This window comes from Herpailurus yagouaroundi, unplaced genomic scaffold (assembly GCF_014898765.1).
Source record: "Herpailurus yagouaroundi ecotype Mexico unplaced genomic scaffold, PumYag 77, whole genome shotgun sequence".
Taxonomy (NCBI): domain Eukaryota; kingdom Metazoa; phylum Chordata; class Mammalia; order Carnivora; family Felidae; genus Herpailurus; species Herpailurus yagouaroundi.
This window is the reverse complement of record NW_024412388.1, coordinates 17,044,227-17,071,447: the sequence shown is the minus strand read 5'-3', so window position 1 is coordinate 17,071,447 and position 27,221 is coordinate 17,044,227. Positions and strand designations below refer to the sequence as shown.

Genomic DNA, 27,221 nt, shown 5'->3' with positions numbered 1-27,221 from the left:
CCCGGCCGCCGCCGCCGCCGCTGCCGCCGCAGCCGCCGCCGCGGCCTTCTTCCCAGACAACATCTCGGGCCGCCTGGCCGCCGACGGCCGAAGGGGCCGCTCTGTCTGTCGGTCCGTGAGTCCGGAGCAGCCTCGCCTCGCCTCACTTCGCGCAGGTAGCTCGCTGCCAACCGCCACGGCGTACGCACGCGCTGAGCGCGCTCCCGCGGCGTCCGGACAAAAAGGCCCGAGACGCCCACAGCCCCGCCTTCCCCCGCTGCCATAGAGTGGCATCCTCGCGGCTAGAGCGGCACCACGGCACGGAGCACGATGCTTTCCTAGAGCGTCGCCTTGGCCTTTGGCGTTGGCCCCACCACCTTCTCGCTCCTAGGGCTTGGGGCCAGACTGCACCTCCGCGGGTGACCATTCCCTCCAGGGACTTGCATACATACATAAATTCATTCACTCATTCATTCATTCACTCACTTGTCAGCTCAACCAATATTTATTAATGCTTACTACGTGACAAGGGTTTAATGATGAAGTTTTTGCTTTCAAAGAGCTTACAAGTCTAGTGAGGAGAAAACATTGAAATGTAACTGGTAAGTCATCTTACTGTTTCGCAATTGTCCGGCTTGGACATGGGAAATCTTGGGAGAGCAAGTGAGTTTCCTCGTAATAAAATGGACAGAAATTAGGAACCCCAGGTTTGAGTTCAAACTGGATTGCTGTTGCCTCCAGGGCTGTGTTCATATTCTTCTGTCTGGACCTCCTTCCCATTAGCTCTCACTCACTCATACCTCCTCCCACTCCCTATATGTTCCATACATAACACCTCTTTCTACTCCAGGTTAATTCTTTCTAGTGCTGCAGATGGTGGTGGTGACTTATTTTTTTCAATTCCTCCAGGACTCCTTTAGTGACCCAACACTGGAACAGCTTGTCTTCTTCAAGCTTGTTTCAACTTATTACACACAACTACAATTGCTTTTTTACACATCTCTCTCTTCAAACTATAATTTCCTTTCTTTCTTTTTTTACTCTTTTTTTTTTAGCAATCTTAACACCTAGCATGGGGTCCAACTTACGACTGTGAAATCAAGAGCCACATGCTCTTCTGACTGAGCCACCCAAGTGCCCCTTCAAACTGTAATTTTCAAAAAATTATTCCACTTACATGAAGTTCAAGAACTAGTAAAACTAATCTCTAGTGCTAGAATCCAGTCAGCGATCCCTTGGGATGAAGGTGAGAGTTGACTACAAAATAGCAGGAGGGAATTTGCTGGGGTGATGGAAATGTTTTTTTATCCTGATTGGATGGTGTACCCATTAGCCAAAACTCACTGTACTATGCTGTATATATTTTTATATTTTACTTTATGTCAATTTCACTTCCCTGAAGTTGAATTTTTTTTAACTATGCAAACAAAAATAAAAAAAGGAAGGCAGTTACATTCAGGAAAATTAAAAGCTGTGCGAGAAAAAAAGGTGTAATCATAGTACAACATATGGCTCAGCTATGAACTACACTGATGTGGCCATAATAACATAATGAATATTGTTTTCACCAAAGTGATGGAATTATATTGAAAGAATGGAGAAAAGAGAAAATTTGTGGAGGAGAGAGATGCGAGGGGTTTACAGAGCAGGGACGAAAAGGGAATGGGAGAGGTTCTGCACGGGAGCTAAATCCTCATCTTCCATCATAAAAAGATAATATGTAATGTTAAATGAGAAATCAAGAATTAACACTACAAGCATACAATTTAGACATATCAAGATAGATGCCAGAAGAAACAGTTAAAAAAGTTGGAACAAGTTATCTGAGTCATATAATTTGAGGATGGGAAGGGGTGAGATAGGAGATCAAAGACTGTTTTAAACGCACATTGTTTGCACATTTAATAATTTTATAAAACTTAAAATTAGATTTTTAAAATATATGTATCCTTTGACCTAGCAATTCCACTTTACAGAAGACATTCTAGGAAAAGATTTAAGTATGTGTACAAAGATTTAACTTTAATGCTGTTTACCTCAGGTTATATATAACAACAATAAAGAATAACTAACCTAAAGGCCCAATAAGTGGCCACTAATTCAATATATTAAAATATCATAGCCATTAAAATTGACATTTGAACATGAAGAACTCTCATACAAAATAATGAGCCTATGTCAAAGATTTATTTAACTCATTATTTTTAAAATGTTTTTATGTTTATTTATTTTTGAGACAGAGAAACAGAGCATGAGTTGGGGAGGGGCAGAGAGAGAGAGGGGCACATAATCAGAAGCAGGCTCCAAGCTCTGAGCTGTCAGCACCCAGGCCTACGCGGGGCCTGAACCCAGGAACCATGAGATCTGAGCTGAAGTCCGATGTTTAACCGACTGAGCCACCCAAGCGCCCCTATTTAACGCATTATTGAGAGAACCAGCAAGTTGATAACACTGGTTCAAAGGAAAATATAGGGACGCCTGGGTGGCTCAGTCAGTTGAGCGTCTGACTCTTGATTTCAGCTCAGGTCACGATCTCAAAGTTCGTGGGATTGAGCTCCATGTCTGGCTCTGCTTGGACAGTGTGGAGCCTGCTTGGGATTCTCTATCCCTCTGTCTCTGCCCCTCCTCCCCATTCTCTCTCTCAAAAAAAAAAAAAAAAAAACAAAAACATTAAAACAACAACAACAAAAGAAATTATGAAAAGCTGATCTATAGTCACTAGTCAGTGGAAAACAGAATTCTAGAATAAGAAAAAAATGGTTAATGTCTTACAAGGCCATAGAACTAGACTTTGGTATTATCTTTTCTATCGGACAGAACTCATTTGCCTCTATTTGCAAAACACTGATTTGCAATTACTCATTTTTTCCTAGAAATAACTAATTTATTTCATTTTTAAAAGTTGTGGTAAAATACACATAACATAAACTTTATCACCTTAACCATTTTTTTAAGTTTATTTATTTTGAGAGAGAGGGAGTACGCGTGGGGGGGGAGGGGCAGAGAGAGAGGGATAGAGAGGGAATCCCAAGCACTGTCAGTGCAGAGCCTGATGTGAGTCTTGAACTCACAAACCGTGAGATCATGACCTGAGCCGAAATCAAGAGTCGGGTGCTTGATGAACTGAGCCACCCAGGTGCCCCTCACCTTACACATTTTTAAAAAAAGTTTATTGATCTGTTTTGACAGAGGGCACGTGCATGGGGGAGGGGCAGAGAGAGAGGAGCGAGAGAATCCCAAGCAGGGTCTGCACTATCAGCAGGAACCGTGAGACCTGAGTGGAAATCTAGAATCAGATGCCCGACCAACAACGGCACCCAGGCACCCATCACCTTAAGCATTTTTAAGTGTATAGTTCACTAGCGTGAATTATATTCACACAGTTATACAATCTCCAGAACTCTCCTCGTATAAAATTCTGTGTCCATTAAACCACAACTCATCATTTCCCCCTGCCTCCTAGCTCCTGGCAACCACCATTCTACTTTCTGTCTCTGTAGATTTGCCTGCTCGAGATATCTCATATTAAGTGGAATCAAATGGCTTTTGTGTTTTTGTGACTGGCCTATCTCACTTAGCATAATCTCAGAGTTCATCCATGTTGTAGCATGTTACAGAATTTCCTTCCTTTAAAACATTTTTAATGTTAGTTCATGTCTTTTATCAACACATATATAATTACTTGTCTTCCAGTTTGTTGAAGCAATAGGTCAGACAGCATTTGGCACGATGATGTCTGTTAAAGTGGCTAGCCATAAAAACTCCAGCGCCACATCACTCCCGATGAAGATGACTGATTTTGCCATTTTCATCCACCTTACAGTATTTCAGGACAGCCAGCTTAACCTTCTTTCTCTTATGCTGCTTCTTCTTGGGAGTGGTGTAAGACTTCTTCCTTAGCACCACCACGACGTCTCAACACAAGATGAAGACTGGATTCCCTTTGAACGTAGTTGTCAGACAAAATACGTCAATCTTCCAGTTGCTTGCGAGCAAAGACCCGTCTCTGCTAATCAAGAAGAATTCCTTCCTGGGGCGCCTGGGTGGCTCAGTTGGTTGAGCGTCCGACTTCAGCTCAGGTCATGATCTCGCAGTCTGTGAGTTCAAGCCCCGCGTCGGGCTCTGTGCCGACAGCTCAGAGCCTGGAGCCTGCTTCGGAATCTGTGTCTCCCTCTCTCTTTGCCCCTCCCCTGCTCATGCTCTGTCTCTCTCTGTCAAAAATAAATAAACATTAAAAAAAAAAAAAAAAGAAGAAGAATTCTTTCCTTATCCTGGATCTTGGCTTTTATTTTCTACTGTATTTTATGGTGCAACCTGAAGAGTGATGGTCTTTCCCATAAGGGTTTTCATGAAAATCTGCCTCTTGACAGTGGTTCTACCTTCCGCCACAGATGGTGGATTGGAAAGGAGAGCACTGCAACAACCAACAGAGTTTTCTGAATTTCCTTCCTTTTTAAGACTGAATAATTCCATTGTCTATGTATATACAGCATTTTGTTTATCTATTCATCTGTTGTTGGATTTGGGGGTTGCTTCCACTTCTGGCTATTGTGAATAATGCTGCTGTGAACATGGGTGTACAAATATCTTTTCAAGACCCTGCTTTCAGGGTGCCTGGATGGCTCAGTCGGTTGAGCATCCAATGATTGAGTTTGGCTCAGGTCATGATCTCACAGTTTGTGGAATCGAGCCCCACGTTGGGCTCTGCGCTGACAACACGGACCTTGGGATTCTCTCTCTCTCCCCCACTCTCTGCTCCTTCCTCCCACGTCTCTGCCCCCACCCCTGGCCTATGCTCACTTATGCTCACTGTCTCTCTCTCTCAAAAATAAATAAATAAACATTAAGAAAAAAAAAAAAAGACCCTGCTTTCAGTTATTTTGGATATATACCCAGTAATGTAATTGCTGGAGCAACTTATCCAATTTTTAAAAAGTTAACATCTGACTTTACAGAGTCAGTACCCTAATCAATATCAAACAGTAAGTCAAACAAAGTTACCTTCCCCTAAAGCATCAGGTGACCAACAGGTAGACCAGCTGGACAATATTCTAGCATGACTGTGAACAAGCTCAATGTAATCTTTTTGGCTTATTTACAGATCTTGGGTAACTTTTCCTTGCAGACTCCCTCACTATGAGAGTAGGGGCACTGTGCTGTTGGCCATTTTATTCCCAGTGGCCAGGCCCAGAAGTACTGTTGAATAAATGAGGTATCACTAAGGCCTACATCACCTGGCTCTTGTGAGGACATCATGAGATATTGCTTGCAAACTGCCTGTCAAAGTCTGACACATAGTGGCTGCTTAAGACATAGGAGTAGTTAATATTATTGTTATGCGGCAGCTGGGAGGGGGACTGGTTATGACTTGGAGGAGGGCGCAGCCACAGCTCCTGTCATGGAGGGTAACTGTCCTAGAGGGGTCACCAAGGCAGGGTCTTGGGGCCTGGGTGCCTCCAAGCCATAATGTTGGGGGAACTAATGCTTCTTTTTAGGAATCTCCATGGGACACTTGCTTCCTCGGGCACCATAGGAGCATTGGTGGCTTGGCTGATCAGCTATAAGCCAGCCTTGTTTGGGTTCCTATTCCTTCTGCTGTTGCTTAGCAACTGGTTGGTCAAGCATGAAGTCCAGCCCACCCCCCTAGAGCCCCAGCAGGTGAGCGAGAGGGGCCTTAGCTTCAGCTAAGGATGATGGGACATTTACAGCTAGACTGGAGGATGGGGGACAGGGAAGATGTCAGGATAATGGGGCAAGACTGAAGAATCCACAGCTCTGGTCTAAGCCCCTGCTCTTCAGCTCCCACCTGGGTGATGGAGGACGAAGCACTTCCTTCACAAGGCTTCAGTTACCTTGGCTGTAAAATAGGGACCATCCCTAGACAAACAAGAAAACAAACTCTTAAAATACAGAGAACTGGTCATTGATGGAGGGGAGGTGGGTGGGGGAAGGAGTGAAATAGATAAAGGGGGTTAAGAGTACACTTACATTGATGAGCACTGAAAAATGTACACAGTCGTCGAATCATTATATTGTGCACCCGAAACTAATGTAACACTGTATATTAATTATACTTCAATAAAAAGAAAAAAAGAGGAAAACTTATAAAAAATAAAAATAGGGACCATCCCAGACTCTTCTGCTTCATGTTTGATGTCAGTCACCATGGTTTGACAACAATAACAACTACTTTAAAACGGGAGAATTTTAAATAGATGAGCTAAAGATACCTGTGTAACATAGACACATCTCTAGAATAATGAAAACAATAGAAACGTACCCAGATTATGACATGTTTTATACAAAATTAAAAAAAACATGCAAAACAATACCCTGCCTTGTTTATGGATGCCTATGTATAATGAAGATATATTAAGGCTGGATTTCTCAACCTCTGCACCATTGCTACTTTGAGTTGGATAGTTCTTTATTTCAAGGGTCTGTCTTGTGCCCTGTTGGATGTGTAGCAGCATCTTTAGCCTCTACCCACAGATGCCAATAGCATCCCTCACCCCCTTTTCGTAACAACCAACAATGTCTACAAACACTGCCAAATGTCCTGTAGGGAGGCAAGATAGCCTCCCATTGAAAACCAGTGGTATAAAGAAATGTATGGAAAAAAAACCACTGAATTCAGGACTGCAGTTGAGATGAGGTTCAGGGAGGGAGGGAAACCTTAGGATAAGGATCCACAGGGGACTTCACATTACATTTATCGTATTTTATTTCTTAAGCTGGAATGGAAACATGGGTATTTGCTGTAATAGTCACCTGTCTTGCATCCCTGAAATATTTAACTTTACTTTTATTTATTTTTTAAGTTTATTTATTTTGAGAGATCACGCATATGTGCACAAGTTGGGGAAGGACAGAGAGAGAAAGGGAGAGAGAGAGAACCCCAAGTAAGCTCCACACTCAGTGGGGAGCCTGACGTGGGGCTCCATCTCATGACTGCAAGATCATGACCTGAACCGAAATCAAGAGTTGGTTAAGGCTTGGACTTCAGCTCAGGTCATGATCTCACAGTTGTGAGTTCGAGCCCTGCGTGGGGCTCTGCGCTGCCGGTGTGGAGGCTTCTTGGGATTCTTGCTCTCTCCTCTCTCTCTGCCCCTCCCTCCACTCATACTTTCTCTCTCAAAATAAATAAACTTAAAAAAATTAAAACATTTAAAAAATAAAATGGTTTTAAAGATGAGGGATTTGTAGCTGAACCCTAAAGAAAAAAAATTTATTACTAACTGCATAGGGACAGATGAGGATTATAGAGATATACTGAGACTTGGCAGTTGGTGATTTTATGAGGCCTGACTCAAGTCTCAGAAGGGCACACTGTGAAACACAATCTCTGGAAACAGATATATCTGGGTTAAGTGTCTTATGTCCCCTGTGAGTGCAGATTACTGGGCCATCGCGTTTATTCCCATGAACAAAAGGCAAGTATGGGTCCCCATACTTGGGAGTTCAGGGAGCTCCCAAACGCGGGTTGGGTGATACTAAGAAAGGGACCTTTCCTCCCTAGACACCCACCAGGTGTGGCAAAGATGCTCTCCTTGCAGGCTGGTTGTGAGGACTGATTCACATGACGTTTATAAATCACTACTAACTAAGGTTTCCTTTTCTCATGGTGGGGGAGTTTAGGAAGAGGCAGAGAAACCTAAGCCACCTGAAGCGAAACCCAACAGCTGCGTCATGAACACAAAAGAAGTCGAGAGACTACATGCCTGCTTTGCCCTCCAGGACAAGGTCCTGGAACGGCTTATGTTCAGCGAAATGAAGCTGAAGGTCTTAGAAAATCAGATGTTCGCTGTATGGAATAGAATGAATCGCCACAGGAGGTCAAGCCGGCAGCAGACTTTTCCCATGAGGAAACACAGACTGAGGAGGCACGACTCAATTTTCTCCATCATCTCTGATTGTACTTCGAATTCCCCTTAATGAGGTCAGAGAGACTGGGGTGGGCTGGCCTCTTCTGATGTTACCCTTACTCAGTAACACCCAGTCAGAGACTAGTGAATTTTCTCAGTAAACCACACTGGAGAGCATACTTCGAGGCTGAAAGGCTGATCACTTTTGGAAAAGAAATCAGTATTTACTAGGTCAGCCAGACAGCATTCTAAGATACAACCTGACAGGACTCCAGAACCCAGCTCTTCCTCTCAGTTGGGCCACCTTAACCCTAGTTCAGGGCCCTCTACCTGTTCACCTTGAGTCTTACAATGGCTGCCCCCGCCCCCAGTTTGCCCCTTCCCTTTTGCTCAGAGGCCAGAGCCAAGGCCTGCCAAGCACAGCTCTGGGCAAGTTCACTGCCTATTTTTGAGCCTACGCCTCGCTTTGGTTGACAGAATAAAAGCCACACTCCTTGCCATGCTGTTCAGGCACTCCATGATCTGACCCCCTTTCCAGGCTTCCCCTACCCCTTACTCTCCCTCACATGCTTTATACCTTGTGCCAGAGTACCCTAAACATCAGTCATTGGGGTACCCCCTTTGTGATTTTTGCCAGAGCCATGAACCGCCTGAATGTTTAACCTAATACTGTCCCTTTAAAGGGTTTTTTCCTTAAATAAATTTATCTGTGAAGGAAACTGATAATAAAAATAACAATTATTATCTGTACATTAAAAGGCTCTATCGTTTGGCTGAAATAGAACATAACTGTCAAGAGGCACGTGGGTGGCTCAGCTGGTTGAGTGTCCAACTTTGGCTCAGGTCATGATCTTGCAGCTCTTGGGTTCGAGCCCCGTGTTGGGCTCTATGCTGACAGCTCAGAACTTGGGAGCCTGCTTCGGATTCAGTGTCCCTCTCTCTCTGCCCCTCCCAAGGTCATGCATAAACATTTAAAAAAATGTTTTTAAAAAGAACATACCCCCCCCCCCCAAAAAAAAAGACAGTGAAGACAGAACACTGTTACTAAAATGCCAGTTGGAGCTTGGTTGTCCGCTGAAGGGTCTGAGCCCGGGAACTTCGGGTTAAAAAGAGAGATTAGCAGGTATTAGCGGTTGAGAGATATGCTAGCACCAAGCTCAGACGACTCCATAAGGGGCCCTGGGAAGGAAACCACGACCTCACTGTGGAATCCAGTGTGGCTTTAGTGTCTTGTTGGAGCCCCACCTAAAATCATCTCTACTCAAACCAGACGACTGGTCATCCCCCAAATGCCTCCACATCTTTGCTCACTTGTTTTCTTCCCCTGGAATCCCTTATCTTCTCCTTTCTGCTATTACAATCCTTAGTGCTTCCTGAACCACGCCTCCAGAACGCTTCCCTAACCCAGCTGTAGTCTCTGTCATTCGTGCGCTCCCAGCATCTTATCTACAGTTCAATAGTACTATCTACAGTTCAATGTACCACAATCTGCTGGGATCTGATTTGCGCACATTTCCATATTCCCTCCCCACCCTTCAACTACATTATAAACTCTCTGCGGGCAAGCTCAGCATCTTGTTCATCTGTATATTGCCCCACAGCACCCAACACTGTGGCTAGTATATAGTCAGTGCTCAAGAAACAGCATCTCTGATTGTTGATCATAGTCTTATGTGTCCTGACATTTTCTCTGCCCTTTCCTTTTAGGATGGCTCTCCTATATCCTGTTTTGTTTAAGAGCAGGATCTCTGGACCCTAACTGCCTGGCTTTAAATCCGAACTCCATCAACTCCCAGCTGTGTGATCTCGGACAATTCTAAGTAGTTTATTCTCTCTGTACCTCAGTTTGCTCAACTGTAAAATGGGGGGGGGGCGCGTAGAGCTACCAACCTCATTCTTGTTGTGAGCATTAGGTGAGTTACCACATCCCCTCAGGTCTTTGCTCAAATGATTCCTTCTTACTGAGGACTCCCATGACCTCCCTACGTAAAATCACAACCCTCCCTTGTGGGTCCAACGTCTTCTCTTTGCCTCTCCAAGTGCACTCTCCACCCTTTGCCTCAGGCTGGTTTAGGGCTGGCTGGGCTCCTTCACAGAGGATCACTCCTCTCTGGGAGGCTCTCTTTACAGGACCTTCTTCTTCCAGGTTTCCTTTGGAGCCAGGGGAGGGTGGTAGCATCGCCTCCATTTTTCCAGCCCAGGGGCACCACACTATCTTTGTGAGTTCCGTATACATACTGCTCACACCTTTGTAAAGCATCCCTTTCACACAGCGTCCCGGGCCACTGCTGATGGCCTTGCTGTATGGCCAGGCCATTGGACCACCCAGAACTGGAGCGTTAGGAGCATATCCACATGGTAACCTCTGCTGTGGAAACAGATAAAGCAATTCAGCCACAAACTCCATCTGTACGTGATAATGAACAAGCTCACAATAAGGCACTGCACCTTGACAGAGTCTCTGGACAGAAAAACTGATCAAAACGACATGGCATCACATCTACTCGGTGTTCTAGATCCATGCCTGGACCCACCACAATGACAAAAAACCGGCGTGGAGGTCCGAGGTGGCCCGATGAGAATCCACTTACCTATGATGTCACTGGCACTCACAGAGTACGTCCTGCCAGAAGTGCTGGCCTGTGGCTGGAGGTGTAGCACGATGACTTTGGGATCTGATCAGTGCACAATAGGCAAATTGGTTGCCGTGGATTCTGACCACCATAGACCTGGTTTAGAACACGGGGTGGCTGTTCTCTTCACGAAGCAGGTATCATCCAGACTCCTAAGGTTCTGATGAGCACCTTGGCCATGGGCTAAAATTCCCCGATATGATACAATGTGACAATGGAACTCGGTTTATAACTACTGCCTCCCAGTTGTGGGCCTTGTCAACGCAGAATTCACTTGCGCTTCCCCACTCGCCACCTGCAGCCAAGTGAGTCCAATGGAGCTTTGCTATGGCTCACTCCAGGTGCAGCTACATCAGCTGTGCATCATCCTCTGTGGGCACCTAGGGGAGAGAGGGGGCGCACACCTGATGTGTCAGGCAGAATGCCGACTCCTGGGTTCCTACAGGGTCAATGCTCTGGGAAAGGACAAATCATCTGGCACATCTAGGCATATGACAGACCGCAGCTAATCTAGTAAGAACATAAGCAAGCAGACCAAGATGGAGGGCTAAATATCCTCTTGCCTTCTCTTCCAGATTTGGACAGGCAGTGCTCAAACAGCCTCTAGCAGCTGCCCAGGCCAATGCCCATGGCACGAACCTATCACAGTACTGAACATACCCTCACCCTTACCCCTGCCCACCATACCCAGCCAGAGGAGACTGATCAGTGACTCACCCTCTGACGGTGGCTTGGACATTGCTCCTCCCTGGCCACAACCAACCACAGCTGTTGGTTGGACCTCCACAACCATGGAGCAGTGGAGGCTGGGCCTCCACAACCATGCTCCCATCCCTCGCTCAGATGGTGTTAAGGCCCACTGGCAGAGTATCGAGCGGTGCACTTTGTACCCCAGAACTGTTTTATGATTTGGAGAGAGGTCCTCGTGTCTGGCACGGACTCCATGGCCAGACGGCTCAGGCCTCTGCGACGGGCTCTGGACTAACACTCTAGGCTCCCTTTCTTCCACAGCGTCTCCCCTGGCTTTGCCAACAACCACTGGAAATCCCATTATGATACCAGCTGATTTCTACCCTGTTGATTTCTATCCCCGGTGGTCAGACTCGTGTTTGATGAGGCCTAGTCAGGGGATGGACCTTGAAAACAGCAATGTGGATTCTATTGGAAGACCCTGGGAGCGCACTCCAGGTTCTAGCGGTGAGATGACAGCAGGTGGGCTCCAGAGGGACTCCCTTCCCCAAAGCTGAAATGATTCCACATGGTCTCCACTCACCTCAGTGTCTTCAGGCGGCTTCAGCACTGCAAGCAATTTCCCTGGTGCCTGAGCTCAGACCGGTTTTTCTTTACTTACAAGGCTGACGTCACACTGCCTATAAAACAACAGAGTAGTAGGTCTGTGTGTGGGGGGGGGTCTTCTGAAGCATACGCCAGCTGGATGTCTCCAGCTGTGCCCAGACCCTCAAACCTCCATGACTTGGTGAGTGCGGTCGTCCAGCACTCACGTCTCCTGGACCTCAGGGCTCAGTCCTCAGACCCCTTCTTCGTTTCACTCCCTGGTGATGGCTTTAAATATTACCTGCTATTTTCTGATTATTTTCTATTTCAAATGTCCAATTACCTATGTTGATACTTGCACGTCTCAAAATTCTGCTCCAAACCCCTCCCACACACAGGCTTCCCCCTTCCAGTTGCTTAGGCCCAAAGCTCTGGAGCTGGGGTGCCAGGCTGGCACAGTCGGTTGAGTGTCCGACTCTTGGTTTCCGCCCAGGTAATGGGTTGGGGTTCAAGCCCCGCATCAGGCTCTGCCCTGACAGCATGGAGCCTGCTTGGGGTTCTCTGTCACCCTCTCTCTCTCTCTGCCCCTCCCCCTCTTGCACTGTCTCTGTCTCTCTCCAAATAAGTAAACTTAAAAAAAAAAAAAAACAATCCAACCCAACTCTGGAGCTGTTCCTGGTCCTCTCATTCTCCCTCATGTCCTGCTCTAATTCATAAGTGAGCCCTACTGGCTCCTTTGGAGCATGTCCAGAGTCTGGGACTCCAGCTGCCTCCACTTCCAGACCCCCACCATCTTTCATCTGAACAAGTTCCTGCCTGGCCCCCCCACCCCTGCCCTGGCCCTCCAGTTGGCTCTCAACACACAAGTCCAAGTGGTCCTTTAAAAATGTGAGTTGGGTCATGCCACTCCTCTGCTCTAAACCCTGCAATGGCTCCCATGTCACTCGGAGTGAGGACCAAAGTCCTTCCCGCAGCCTGTGAAGTTCTCCACGACCTGGTCCCCCATTACCTTTCTGACCTGGCCTCCCGCCCTGCCCCTCACTAGTGTGCTCCAGCCTCCAGTCTCCCTGCTTTTCCTTCAGCACACCAGGCACACTCTCACCGTCCGAGAGCCCTTTGCATGTTCCCCCTACCAGGGACTCTCTTCCTCTGCTGGCCATATTCCCAACTCCCTTACTTCCTTTAGGTGATTTGCTAGACATTTCTTTCTCAGTGAGGCCATCCTCACCTCCCAGTTTAATACTATAATGCACCCATCCCTTCTGCCCAATTTATTTTCCGTAGCACGTAACACTTTCTAACATGCCACTTCACGTATCTATTCTGTTGCCTCTGCTGGAATGTAAGCTCTACAAGGTCAGGGAATCTTTATCTGTCTTGTTCACTGAGATAGCTTCAAGCACCCCGAACAGTGCCCACCACTTAGTAGGGGCTCAAGAAAATATGTATTGGGACCCCTGCTGGCTCAGTCGGAATAGCAAGCGACTCTTGATCTTGGAGGTGTGATTCGAGCCCCACATTGGGTGTAGAGCTTACTTAAATAAATCCTTAAAAAAACCTGTTGATGGTGAGTACTTGTTGCCCTGTGTCCTCCCCTAGACCTGAGTGTAAGACCTGGTGAACGGTAGACCCTCCATATGTGTCTGTTGGATGACTCAATGGATACATCTGCAAACACATGAACCAATTAATCAATCCAGGCCTGACTGGGAAAGATGCTAAGTATCTTCACAGATCCTTTGGGAGAGATATTTTCCTTTTTCAAGTTTAATTTATCCTTGATATGTTTTCAGGTGCTTTCTTCGTTCTTCCTAATCCTGACGGTGAGGGTAGTGACAGTTGTTTTCCTTCTCTGGGGATGTTCTGGAGTGGATCTGGGGACAAGAGAGTGACCTCAAAATAATGTGGGGAGCATGTGAAATGGAGAAGTTGACCTCAGAAGAAAAGTTTCGGGACAGGGGGCAAAAAGAGGAACCCAGCAGGAATCCCCAAAGTCCACAGTGCACTTGAACTCTGGAGCCTCCTGCCCCTCTGTGTAACAAGTCCTGCTCTGAGTTCTAAAAACCCGAACATGGTCCACAGGGAAGAGACCTCAGAAAACACCTCCAAGAAACGTTAGGACAACTAGAATGAGTTCTGGAACTGGAGGGAGAAAGATGGGGAGGGAGAGAGCAGGGGAGGGGAGCCAGGGGAGACGGGGAAAGTAGGCAAACAGGAGATGGAGAGAGAGAGAGAAGAGACCAGCGGGGTCATGAGCGGGGAGCACTGGGAGGGACCGATGGTCATCACACTGGCTCACATTTGTTGAGGACTTACTTGTGCCAGCTCAGGACTGTGCGCTTCGGGTGTCCTAGCTCATGTAATCCTCATTCCCACCACAAGGGGGCAGGCTCTATTTTACTACTCTCTTTACAGGTCAGCACACTGAAGTCCAAGAGAAGCCAACAAACCCAACCAAAGTCAAGTAAGTAGTAAACGGTGGAGCTGGCATTTGAACCCTGGCAGTCTGACTCAAGCGTCCGATTTTTATTTTTCCAAAGAGCAGTGGGCAGCCGTGGAAGGTTATTTAAGCAAAGGACTAATATGATCTCTCATGTATAAAGAGGATGAATAACTCCTCCCTCACAGGGCTGTCGTGGGGATTATCTTTGTTCGTTCGGCCAAGGAAAGCTCTGGGACAAATGCCTGGAGTAAGGGAAGCACTCAATGAACAGATGAGCCTCCGGAGGAGGTTTTAGGCGGGGGCCTAAAGATTTTACACATGGGCGTCTGCTGCCACCATGTGGCCACTCTGCTGTATGACATGCTACGGATTACCACGCACTTGGGAGGGGGAGAGGCTGATCTGGGTTGGTGAGAAGTGGCTGCTTTGGGGCACGGGGCCAGGGAGGAGCTCAGAGAGTAGCTGGTGTCCTGGGGGTGAGGATCTTTATCAACAGAGGTTTAGAACCCCGGGGTGGACTGATTCATATATTCAGCTCTGGTTTGGAGACACAAACCGAAGTGAGACATAGTCCTTGCCCTAGAGGGCCTCATGGTCTGAAAAGGAGACAACAGGGGAGGTACATCGTGTTTGGGAAGCAGGCCCCCTGGGTCCAAATCCTGTTCCTGCCACTTCCTGGGTAGAACAGAATATGCCTCGTGGGACTGTTGTGAAAACCAAAGGAGAAAACACAGGAAGCACTAAGCACCTATATCTGACACAGTCAGCAACCTGTGACCCAGAGGCAGGCTTCCCACCCTGCTTGAGCCTCAGCAAAGACGGACCAAGCAGCCAGGTACAATAATAGAAAAGAAGACGAGGGTTCCAGCCCCACCACTGCCACTAAACTTACTGTGTGACCCTGGGAAGTCACCTCCCCTCTCAGAGCCTGTTTCACCAGCCATATGATGTGGAGTTTGGGCAAAATCACACCCAGCCCTCTTCTCGTCCTAATTTAGCCTATTTTCTAGGCCAGCCCAGATTTCTAGGCCACGGGGGATACAGACTAAGATCCAGAAGGCCTGCGTCCATCTGTTTACATACCAGACCCTAAGCATCAGCACAGTGGAGAGAATCAAGCCCTGTCAATGACGGGGTGGCTGGGTGGCAACTGTGGGGCCCTACTGAGACAGTGATATGGAAGTTGGTGCAATCCATGAATTGCAGCACGAGCTTGCTGCTCAAATTGTGGTCTGTGGACTGGCATCGGCATCACCCGGGAGCTGGTTAGAGAAGCAGGATCCTGGGTCCTGCTCCGACTCACTGACTCAGAACTTGCGGTTTTTTTTGGGCCCCCCCCCCCCCCCCCCCCAGGCTGTTCCTATACACATTTAAAGTGGGTTGGAGACACACTGGTTTGGGGCAGTGGTTCTTAACCTTGACCAGAGGGTAGAATCACCAAGCCACACCCCTGGGCATCTGTAGAGTGGGACCCAAACACCAGTGGTTTTTCAAAGCTCTCCCGGTAATCCCAATGTGCAGCCATATTGAGTGTCAGGGAAGGTATTTTCTCTTTTTGGGCCAACTAAAATCAATGGACAGGGGCGCCTGGTGTCTCAGTTAAGCATCTGATTCTTGATTTTGGCTCAGGTCATGACCTCACAGTTCATGGGATTGAACCCCAAGTCCGGCTCAGCGCTAACAACTTGGAGCCTACTTAGGATTCTCTTGTTCTCTCTCTCTCTCCCCCTCCCCCACTCTCTCTTTCTCAAAAATAAATAAACTTAAAAAAATAAAATCAATGGAAAGTAACTTTCTAGAATGTTCACTGAGAAAGATCTGATCTCTGACGCAGAGGTTGTGGCACAAAGCTAAGTTATAACAAGAAACGGGCCTTTACAGAGCCCTTACTCAGTGCGAGGTCCGGGGCGACCTGCTTTACCATCACCCTGCAATTTAATCCTCATGGTAACCAAGATATTATTATCCCCATTTTGTAGATGAAGAAACAAAGAGGGCATGCCTTACCCAAGGCTACACAGGCAGTGACAGAACTGGTTATCTGCATATTTAACAACTAGGTTGACCCCTGGAAGTCTTCAAACCGTGTTCCTTGGAGCCTGAGGTTCCTCAGAGGCAGCTGAAGAGCTGGTGTGGGGGATGGACAGGTCTGGGAGGCCTGTGGGTCATCTCTGTTGCACACTGGGCTTGCCAGACACTCCTTTTGGAGAGAGCGTTCCTCTTCCGGCCTGGAGCATCTTGGATCACGTGGTGCTGTCCAGGCTCTCTGACAGATGTGCCCCCCTCCCTGTTGCTGAGGGACCCCAGGAACTAATCCCAATGGCGGAGGGCACATGGAGGGATTAGTGCCGGGGTAATCAGCACCACATCTGCCAGCCCCTGGGGAGCCTGGGTGAAGCCTGCACCTCAGAGCCCAGCCAGCCATCCCCGTCCCCTGGAACACGGGGACTCCCGGAGGGCACTGGCCAGCCGTGGCCGGGCCTGAATTGCCCTGTCCTACCCGAGCCTTCCAGAAGAGGGTGAGTGAGGGCTAAGAGTCTGGGGGTCTGAGTGGGTTGTTTCTGAGGCTGGACGGGCAGGCAGTGGTGGGGACAACGACTGAGTGTCCTGATTTTCCTGGAACTGAGAGATCTGGGACTTTCAGTGCTAAAATCACGATAGACCCGGACAGACCTGGACAACTGGTCAAACTCACAGGTTTTCTGAGTTCAGTTCCCTCCGCCTTCGAAGCAGAGCTTCACGAAGGGGAGGGTTTGCTTTGCCCCCTCCCATCCTTGTCTTCCAGCCTTTGTGTCCCCTCCTCTCTTTTCCAGCCTTCAGGACCTCTCTTTGCCTTCACTCCTCTGACTTGATTTTCCACTCACAGGGTCTCCTGGACTGTAGGCCTGAATCCTCAAGGAGCTGGAACCTTCCACACCTTGGAGAGAATGATGACCCAGGTGAGGCATAGCCCATGGAAACTTGCTTCAAATATTGGCCTAAATCACCCAAATCACCTTCATCACCTTCATCATCATCATCGCTAACATTTCTAGAATTTGCACTGTAGGCCAGGAACAGTTTTGAGTGTTTTACCTGTAATAACCCACTGAATTCTCAAAACAAAGCAGAAATTACTCCTCTCCTTCTTCACATCCCCAGGCCTCTGAATGGAGTGCCCCCCAATTCATCCCTACTACCTGTTCACTGAAGCTTTCCCCCACCTCCCACCCGGAGGCTGAGTTCACGGGTACCTCAGAGACCCAAGAGCTGTATGCACATGCTCTGTTCACATCTCTCTCCCAGAGAAATTACTACACTAGTGACCAGCTAGTGAACAGTGTTCTAGGGGCTTTACATGCATTATCTCATTGACCCTCACCTAAATTCTATGAGATGCAGGAACGATGGTCCTTCCCATTACGCAGACAAGAAAATGGAGACTCAAAGAGGTGAAGTCGTTCGTCCAAAGCCAGTAAGGGCAGAACCAGAATCAAGTCTTGCTTCACCTGGTTCCAGAGCCCTGGTGTGTGGCCAGTCTGCTGTCCTGCCGGCTCCATGGGGGACAGATGTTGGCCAAAGGCTCTGTGCCCTCAGGACATAGCACTGTGCCCAACACACAGATGGCCTTTGGAAATTGCATCCTGGATTAAGAAGTGGACGAGGAGGGTTGTACCAGAGTGGGCGGTGAGGAGAAAGGAGGGGGAGGTGGGGGAACTGTGGTTACAGGTGGGGCTTGGGGGAGCCAGGCTCTTCCTGAACCCCCACCCCCTACCCCTGCCTCATTTTCCAGCTGGGAAGGGAGAGGGGAGAGATGCCTGGTGCCTCCTACTGTAGAGTCAAAATGTGAGCAGCTGGTGAGCAGCTTAGAGGTTAAATACTGACCCCACCTTTGGGTCTGTTGGAATAAATCCTGAGATTGGAGACAGGCATGGGATGAGGCTGGGCTTCAGAGGAGAACTAGAGACTGGGGGTGCGGTTCACATGTGAGTCACACGTGAGGGGGGGGGGTGCGGTGGTGCAGAGCACAGAGCTAGAATCCCAGCTCTGTCATGTGCTGTCCACGACTTCGGTAAGTCATTTTAAGGTCTCTGAGTTTCATTCTTTGCTTGAAAATGAGATGCCCATATTCTGGTCATGCTATAGGTGCCTGTTGAGGGAGGTTAGGCTGCCCTCCCTTAGTGCCACCGGCCCTGCCCCAGTGGCCCTTTGCTTGTGCTCGAAAGGGAGCACCTTCCAACTTCCCTCCCATATAAACAATACCAGAGAGCCCCCCCTCCGCTCCTCGAGGCTGAAGCACGGTCTTGTGTCTGATGTTACTCCTGACATCAGTGGAGACATCCTAATGCTCTTGGGCTCCTTAATGGCTTCATTTTTTAAAAAATGGAGGTATAGTTTGCATGCATTAAAAGTCACTCTTTCTGGTGTACAATTCTGAGTTTTGACAAATGCACACAGTCCAGACCGACCACGATCAAGATACAGAATGGTTCCATTGCCTACCACTGTCCCTTCTGTTCCTTTGTCATCTCCCCCATTCCTACCCCCAGGCAGCCACTGAATGGTCTTCTGTCCCTACAGTTTTGCCTTTTCCAGAATGTTACAAAAATGCAGTTGCACAGACTGTGGCTTTTTGAGTCTGGCTTGTTTCATTTAGCATAATGCATTTGAGATTCATTCGCGTTACTGCCTGTATCGGTAGTCCGTTCCTTTACGCCTGCTGATCAGTATCCAATTGTACAGATATATTACAGTTTGTCCACTCACCAGTTAAGGGACATTTGGGTTATTTCCAATCTCTGGAAATTATGAATAAAGAGTGGCTTTAGTGGGAACCCCAAATTCTAGAGCTGGAAATCAAGTGAGATTTCCAGGTGTAAAAGGTAAACTCAACAAATAGTCAGTCCATCCTGCTAACAGCTGAAGACACAGAGGTCCAGAGAGGGGAAGAGACCCAGCCATAGTTATAACTGACTCAGGAAGTGGGGCTGAGATTTGAACCCAAGGCTTTCAACTTGCAGGACAATGTAAAGTTCAAAACATATTTCTGAAACATCTGCCAGGGCCAGGCAGAGTAACAATTGTTACAGGCATAAAGGCCAAGAAGGAATGATCCTGGTGCTGGAGACACCTGCCGCCGAGTAGGGAGACAGACAAAGAAGTTAGCAGTAACCAGTGTAGGTTACTGTTACAATGCAAGAAGGGGTGTGCATGAAGCAGAGAGGAGAGGCCCTCAGTTCTGTCTGGGGGAGAATCAGAAGGCTCTGCAAATGCCCATGTATTTTCAGGGAAGAACACAAGTTTGTCAGGTGGAAAATGCTAGAAAGGGTCTCACAGACCCTCGCAGAGGGAACCTCCCTCACAGAGGGAATGGCAGGTGCAAAGCAACGGAGAGTGGGATGTAGGGTGTGGGAGCCTAAAGATGCAAGGGGGAGGGGGGAAGCGGAGGAGAGGCAGGAAATGGCTGCATGGGATCTGCTGGGGTCTGATTTTAGCAAGCCTCTGTGGCCAGACTGTTTACTGCAGGACAGTGCCTGTGCTCTGTGTATAAGTCCTCTTCATCACGGAAGAGCATGTAGGATTGAACAGAGAGAGAAGGAATCGAAACTCAGTGAGACCCTAGCGGAACACAGCCTACAGAGCAGGTGTTGGTACGGACAGGGGCTTAGTATGTTTCAGAGCCAGCGGCATACAAGTCAGTGGCACAGGGCTGGAATTAATTAATTAAATTTTTACTTACTTATTTTGAGAGAGAGAGCGTGAGTAGGGGTGGGGCAGAGAGAGTCGCGGGCACACTCCACGCAGGGCTTGAACCCACGAGCCGTGAGATCATGACCTGAGCCAAAATCAAGAGTTGGACGATTAACCAACTGAGCCACCCAGGCGCCCCAGGACTGGAGTATTTAATAATCCGTGCTGAGATGACTGATTATCTGTATGGAAAAAAATAAAATGAGATTTTCCTTCTTTACACCATAACCAAAATAGTTTTGTGTGTGACTGTAGAGAAATCTACATTTACACACACACACACACACACACACACGCACACTCACAGCAAACAAAAAAGACAATATGGATGAATTTGATCGGCAGCAACCAAAACGCAAACCCAAATCCCTCTATTCAACGATAGCTAATAGAGCTTACGACGTGCCAAAACAACATACTTTAAAAATATTAACCGGGGCGCCTGGGTGGCGCAGTCGGTTAAGCGTCCGACTTCAGCCAGGTCACGATCTCGCGCTCTGTGAGTTCGAGCCCCGCGTCAGGCTCTGGGCTGATGGCTCAGAGCCTGGAGCCTGTTTCCGATTCTGTGTCTCCCTCTCTCTCTGCCCCTCCCCCGTTCATGCTCTGTCTCTCTCTGTCCCAAAAATAATAAACGTTAAAAAAAAATTTTTTTTTAAAATAAAAATATTAACCTACTAAAGCCTTACTAACTTATGAGGCAAGCATTATTATCACTTCCATTTTAGAGGTGCGGAAACTGAGGCACAGAGAGGTTGAGTGACTTTCTTGAGGTCACACAGCCAGGAAATGGTTGAACTGAGATTCAGAATTAGGCAATCTGGCCACAGATTCACCACTACATGATTTTGCCTCCAACAAGTTATCATAAACATAATGGGAACAGACAAAACACAAGCGAGAGTATCTGGAACTTATACTGAACTCTAATAAACAAGGAAAGTTGAATAGGAACAAATAGGCCATGGATAAGAACAGTCCGTTCACAGAAAAGCAAACCCAAATATATACAGTAAACGCAGGAAAATGCATTCAAGCTTATTAGTAATCAAGAAAATGCAAGTTAAAAATAGCAATGAGGGGCGCCTGTCTGACTCTTGGTTTCGGCTCAGGTCATGATCTCACGGTTCATGGGATCAAGCCCCGCGTTGGGCTCCGCGCTGACAATGCAGAGCCTGCTTGGGATTCTCTCTTTCCCGCTCTCTCTGTCCCTCCCCTGCTTGTGTTCTCTCTCTCTCAAAATAAATAAACTTAAAAAAAGTAGCAATTAGGGTCATAGGTGGCTGGAGTGTTAACTGAACAACTTTGGAGAGCAACGGGATAGTGTCTATGAACCTGAAAAAGGCCACCCCTTACCACCCAGAAATTTCACTCCCAGGCACAGTGCTGTCAACTCAAATGCATAAAACAGTCATGTTTTTAAGGCAGCCTGGCCCCAGACTCCATGTTCTAACTAGTATACTCTGAAGTATATTCACACAGCAGGATACTCTACAGAAGTCAAACCGAATAATACAGAATACATGTACCATATGGGGGGGGGGAGCAAGTTTCAGGAGGATAATACAGTAGGTTATAGTTTACATAAGTTTAAAAATGTGCAAAGTGATACTACGTGTTGTTTACGAAGGCACGAACACACAGTAAATGAATGAAAACAGGCATGGTAATGATGAACACCAAGATCATAATGAGTGCTACTTCTGGGAAGAAGGGGAGGAGGCTGGAATCTGCAGGTGGTACAAAAAGGGCTTTGCCTCCACCCAGAATGTTTGTTCATTCATTCATTCATTCATTCATTCATTCATTCATCATCAACTATTTATCAGGGTCTGCTATGTTTCAGGGACTGTTCTAGGCACTGGGAATACCACGGTGAGTAAAACAAAGCACGAATTCCTGTTTTTTCTTTCTTTTCTTTTTTCTTTCTTTCTTTCTTTCTTTCTTTCTTTCTTTCTTTCTCTTCCCTCCCTCCCCCTCCCTCCCTCCTTCCTTCCTTCCTTCCTTTCTTTCATTTTAATGTGTATTTATTTATTTTGAGAGGGAGAGAGAGCACAAGCACAGGCAGGGCAGGGGCAGAGAAAGAGGGGGGAGAGTGAACAAACTCCTGTTTTCTAATGGGATGGGATGAACAGACCATAAACTAAACAAGGAGCTGACGCGGTACTTTTTAAAATGTAGAGGTATGAGGAAAACAGGGCAAAATGTTAAGATCTAACAAGCTTGAGTGGTGAGTGCCCTTGGAGAACTCACACTCCATCAGGAGCACCAGCTAGGGGAAGGCTTCCTGGAGGAGGAGGAGGCATTTCAGCTGGCCTTAGCTATTTCACTAAGTACACAGGAGAGACATGGCATGCCCAGCAGAGGAAGCAGGCCATGCAAAAGCCCAGAGGTGCAGAGATACACGTGGCACAGCTGTTGAAGGGCTCACACTGGGAAGGACCTTGGTTTTACAGGTGTGATATCCGCCCCAAGCTGTGGGCTCTTGTGATGTCTGGGTGAACCTGAGGCATGGTAGGGGTCCCTCTTCTGCCTCCCTCTGGCTGACCCCCTTGGGGGCCGTGCTCTTGTCCTTCCCCTCCCAGGTGGGCTGGCAGCCCAGCCTGCCGAAACTGAAAAAGAAGTGGCTCTTCCCAGCTTCCTGCAGCTTCTTCTTCCTGCTCTCTGTGGTTATGACTGGCTGCTTCCTGTGGCAATATCACCTCCCCAAGCTGGACACCAGTGAGTGCACAAGCATCCTTGACTTCCTTCCTATCCCTGTGGGGCCTGGGAGCCTGGAGCTGATGCACCTGATTTGAGGGTGTAGGGGCAAGACCACAGATTTGGACTCAGAAGCTCTGGCCTTCATTCTGACTCCAACCCTCACTAGCTGTGTATCTTTGGACCAGTCAAGGGACCTTTCTGTGTCATGTTGCCCTTGGGTATAAAATGAAGATCCTAATGCCACTGGAGTTTCCTTAAACCACCCAGTCTGGCTGTAAATCTCAGGGACTCCCAATAGGTAAAACAGAGTTTCTCTTGCCTGATCTTCAGCCCCCATGGTAGGATCTCCAGGCCCTACCCCCACCCCTTTAAAGATCTCCCCCCAGCTATATCTAAGACCCTGGGAGGCACAACGAGGTGTCCGTGGACAGAAGCTGCCATTTGTTGGAGCCTCTCCATCCTGGAGAGCCAAGCCGGTCAAAGCTTGCCTAGTGAGCCACCGCTGCTGGCAATGTCCACCAGGCCCTTTGTTGCTATAGCAACCCCTGCAACCTCCAACCTGGATCATCCAGAATCCCAGTTCTCTGCTAACGCTGGGGAGAATGTCTCTCTCCATTCCTCTTGTGTTACGGATGCCCAAGGCTCGATGAGGTGGCCTGGGCTCCCAAATTCCCACAGAGACATTGTGCAGAAATGGCTCCTTTTATTTTCTTGCTGGCTTTTTCCTCTCCCACCCCAACCTGTTCTTTCTAGGGTATATTCTTTTATCAGGGGCTTCTCAGTCCCTCAAGCAAACAGTCCTCAAGTAGGCAGGTCAGCCTGTCCTAAAGGACCATGCTTTGCCAACGGTCAAAGTACCAATCCGAAGCAGATCAGTTATTACTATAAATACGTACAAACGAAATTAAATGAAAAAAAATACTATAGAACAGAAGCTCAAGTTTTAAGATTCCACACAAAATTACCACATTAAACTGCTATACAAGTTTCTAAATGTGTGCGCTCAAATTTTGTACTTAATTTGTCACAAATGGGAAACAAACAGTTCGTGGACCTGCTTGGGTCCATCACCGGGTCAATCACTGTCCACAGTGATCGAAGTCCTCTCCCTTGCATGGGTACCACCTGAGAGGTTGTTAGAAATGAGGATGCCCTGCCTCCATCCCGTATCTACTGAATCAAATATGCATTCAAATATTTCCAGATGACTTTTTGGGCACGTGCATATTTTTTTTAAGGTTTTATTCATTTTTGGGAGAGAACTTTTGAGAGCAGGGGAGGGGCAGAGAGAGAGAGGGATAGAGGATCTGAAGCAGGCTCCTCACTGAGAGCAGGGCTCGAACCCACTAACTGTGAGATCATGACCCAAGCCGAAGTCAGACACTAGAACGGCTGAGCCACCTACGCGCCCCTGTGCACGTGCATATTAATGCAGGGCTGTAGGCACCAGCCCTACCTGAGTCCCAGGCTGAGCAAAGCTTAGGTTTTGGCCAAGACCTCCCTACTCCAATGATTGAACCTATGTCATGGATTTGTTGAGAGGCCTTCCTTAAGGTGCACAATCGATTTGTCCTGACAAAGTCACAAGGCCAGCCGGATTCAAGAGGTGGGAGGAGCTGGAAGGATTTGCGGCCATAGTGAGCCTCCCACAGAGAAGCTCCTCTCAGTTCTGAGTAGGATTTGAGGAGCGTGCAGCTCCTCTGGGCGCTTTCACCCTCACTACCCTACACTGCTCTCTGAGGATGAGGGGAGTTCTGGGGCCCGTGCGATGATCTCTCAGCCTGAATCCTGTCCTACCAGGGCCCACACCTTCTCCCCAGAGGTTCCAAGGAAGCCATACACCTGGACCAAAGCAGAATGGGACTTAGACCTGATATTCCAGACACACAGCTCTGGTGACACAGGCACTGGCCTTATGATTTAGGCCTGAAGCCTAAGCGGGGCCCAAGTCCACCTCTCCACTCAAATATATAATCTGAACTAGAGAAACAGAGGCAGAGAGACAGAAAGACATGGTTGAGCCTGCCCCAAGGAGCTAGAACTTTTCTAACTCCTCTGACTACATGGAGGGAGAAAGCTGGTCATACAAGAGAAAAGGGCTGCCAGCCAGGAGCCTTGGCCCAATTGGTATTTTGAAGGCCAATCATCAGGTGGTGGGTGTGGGACTGTCCCTTCTCCTCTCAGGCATCCGCCCCCATGGTGGGCGCTGTGCCCTGCTATCTATCTCCTGGTGAGGCTGTTGCCAGCTGGGAGGGCCAGCCCCAAGGCACGGTTCTGGCCTTTGCTGCCACCTTCCCACCTCTTCTAGGATGATCCCTAGACTCCTACCCTGAGCTCTGTCCCCCACTCACCATGTGATGCTCCCTATAGGTTCCTTGGGACCAGAGGTGGCCTCTGCCCCTGTGAGGATGTGTCCCCGACACCCTGAGCCTGTGCCGCTGGCCCACCCCCTCCCTGTGTTGAAGGAGGCCCTGGAAAAGGTCAGTGATGACCCAAGAGGGAACTGGGCGTGTGTGCTAGGCCTGGGGGATGAAGGGGAGGGCACGTTCTGTGCACTGGCAGGGGCATTTACTCGTGCATTCAACATATAATCCTTGAGTACCTACTTTGGGCTAAGCACCAGGGACATGGCAGGAAGAAGATACTGTCCTGCTCTCAAGAAGCTACTAGTCTGGAAGAGTGAGGATAGGGGACATTTAGGGAACTGCGGGGGCACAAAGAAATTGGCTTTGGGGTCAGGCAAGGCTTCTGGAGGGAATGGTGTCTACTTTTTTTTTTAATGTTTTTTTTTTTTTTTAATTTTATATTTGAGAGAGAGAAAGAGAGACAGAGACAGAGAGTAAGCAGGGGAGGGGAAGAGAGATGGAGAGAAACGGAAGCAGGCTCCAGGCTCTGAGCTGCAGGCTGTCAGCACAGAGCCCAACACGGGACTTGAACTCATGAGCAGTGAGATCATGACCTGAGCCGAAGTCGGACGCTTAGTGGACTGAGCCACTCAGATGCCCTAGGAATGATGTCTAAACGGAGATGTGAACAAGTAGGAAGTACCCAGGTGATATGCATTTATACATACAGTAAGGGAGACTGAGGGAGGGAAGCATGTGCTCCGGATAGAGGGACCAACATGTGCACAGGGGCAGAGGCAGCAGAATGAGTGCAAGGCACACACAGAGAACCACCAGGGAAGTCAGGCTGCTGGGGCTGCAGGTGGGGGAGGGAGAAAGGTGGGACGGGGGGAGGAGGACACAGCCCGTATCACAGAGGCCACTGCAATGTAATTAAGCACACACAGCTTATAACACGATTCTTACCACTGCATGATGGCCTGACGCTAGAGGGGGTTGTTGGCCAGCTCACTCACCTTAGGAGACACACAGACAAATGAAACACGACTGGAAGTGTACAAGCAGCAGCACAGCGGAGGGGTGTGAAACTGTCATCCAAGGAACGGTTGAAGGGAAGGCAGGTGACGTGTCCATGTAAGAGAGGGCCTGGGCAGAGACACCATCACTGTCTGCAAGTACCTGAAAAGCTTTAGTGAAGGAGAGGGAGCAGAACAGTGCTATGAGGCTCCAGGGTCATAGCAATTAAAACAAGAAATAGCAACAGTAATCGTAGCTGGCTTCTAGTGGGCACCTAGTATGCGGTAGCTTCTTTATACAAATGCCTCATGAATCCCTATCTAGAGAGGAGGAAACTGAGGCACACAGAGGCAAAGTGCCGGGGTGGAAACCACACATGGACAGAACTCAATTCTGGACCTGCTAAATCACTCAGCAAGGAGGTCTGGCAGTTAATTAGGACCTACGGTTGGAGTTAGCCTGGGGTCCTAATCCTGACTCCACTAACCATTAGCCACTTGGGCAAGTCGCTTCATATCTCATAGACTCAATCTTCTCATCTGTAACATAGGGAGAAATTTAGCACTGGCTTATTGTGGATTAAATGAGACAATGCATGGGGTGCCTGGGTGGCTCAGTCAGCTAAGCGTCTGACTTCAGCTCAGGTCATGATCTCACAGCTTGTGAGTTCGAGTCCCGTGTAGGGCTCTGTGCTGACAGCTCAGAGCCTGGAGCCTGCTTCGGATTCTGTGTCTCCCTCTCTCTCTCTGCCCCTCCTCCACTCACACTCTGTCTCTCTGTCTGTCTCTCTCTCAAAAAAAAAAAAAAAAAAAAAAAAAAAAACATTAAAAAACTAAAAAAAAAAAATGAGACAATGCATGAAAATCACTTTATATTGTGCCTGGCACATTCCAAATGTCCAATAACTTTGGATGTTATCATTGTCACTGTATTTCATTATTGAAAACAATGTCCTTTCAATAAATGTTCAAGGAGGGTCTAGGGGCCTCTATAGTGAATCCTCCAACATTAGGGGGTCAGACCAGGCCTTCATGAGGTTTTCTAGGGCAGCAGACAGGGTTCAACGACATCAGTAGTTTAACCCCTCTCCCCTTTTACATTTTCCCAAAGAAATTTTCTTTGAACAGAAATCTTACGAGGAAGCCCTACATAAAAACAAATTTAGAGGAGCTGCTCTGGTTGTAACTGGGTGGGGGTCCAATCCCAGGGGGTCTGAGAACCCGAGGTCTGAGGC

The 27,221-nt window shown here is 48.0% G+C and overlaps 3 protein-coding genes across 5 annotated transcripts in view; 2 read left to right on the top strand and 1 right to left on the bottom strand.

Moving 5' to 3' along the window:
• KDM1A (lysine demethylase 1A) overlaps positions 1-201 on the bottom strand; it is a 63,080-nt gene extending 62,879 nt beyond the window's left edge. The window contains exon 1 of one of the 3 annotated variants that reach the window (XM_040464530.1): positions 1-201. In XM_040464530.1, coding sequence (XP_040320464.1) covers positions 1-63 — 63 coding nt within the window. In that variant the 5' untranslated portion in view covers positions 64-201. The other 2 variants (XM_040464539.1, XM_040464549.1) reach the window with 2 other exon arrangements.
• Positions 202-5,445: 5,244 nt separating this feature from the next.
• On the top strand, positions 5,446-8,023 carry TEX46 (testis expressed 46). The gene is made up of 2 exons (XM_040471529.1): positions 5,446-5,637; positions 7,618-8,023. Exons 1-2 carry the CDS (start codon positions 5,446-5,448, stop codon positions 7,912-7,914), a joined length of 489 nt encoding a protein of 162 aa, XP_040327463.1. The 3' UTR covers positions 7,915-8,023.
• An 8,519-nt stretch (positions 8,024-16,542) lies between these two features.
• LACTBL1 (lactamase beta like 1) overlaps positions 16,543-27,221 on the top strand; it is an 18,168-nt gene continuing 7,489 nt past the window's right edge. Inside the window, exons 1-4 of the mRNA XM_040464478.1 lie at positions 16,543-16,714; positions 17,062-17,134; positions 22,508-22,643; positions 24,996-25,105. Of these exons, the coding sequence (XP_040320412.1) occupies positions 17,123-17,134; positions 22,508-22,643; positions 24,996-25,105 (258 nt within the window). The 5' untranslated portion in view covers positions 16,543-16,714; positions 17,062-17,122. The remainder of the gene's footprint in view (positions 16,715-17,061; positions 17,135-22,507; positions 22,644-24,995; positions 25,106-27,221) is intronic.

Excerpts from the sequence above, each read along its gene's own strand:
- TEX46 (XM_040471529.1), top strand. The coding sequence starts at position 5,446 with ATGTTGGGGGAACTAATGCTTCTTTTTAGGAATCTCCATGGGACACTT. Across the intron at positions 5,638-7,617 it reads CCCCCCTAGAGCCCCAGCAG|GAAGAGGCAGAGAAACCTAA; the intron begins GTGAGCGAGAGG and ends GGGGGAGTTTAG.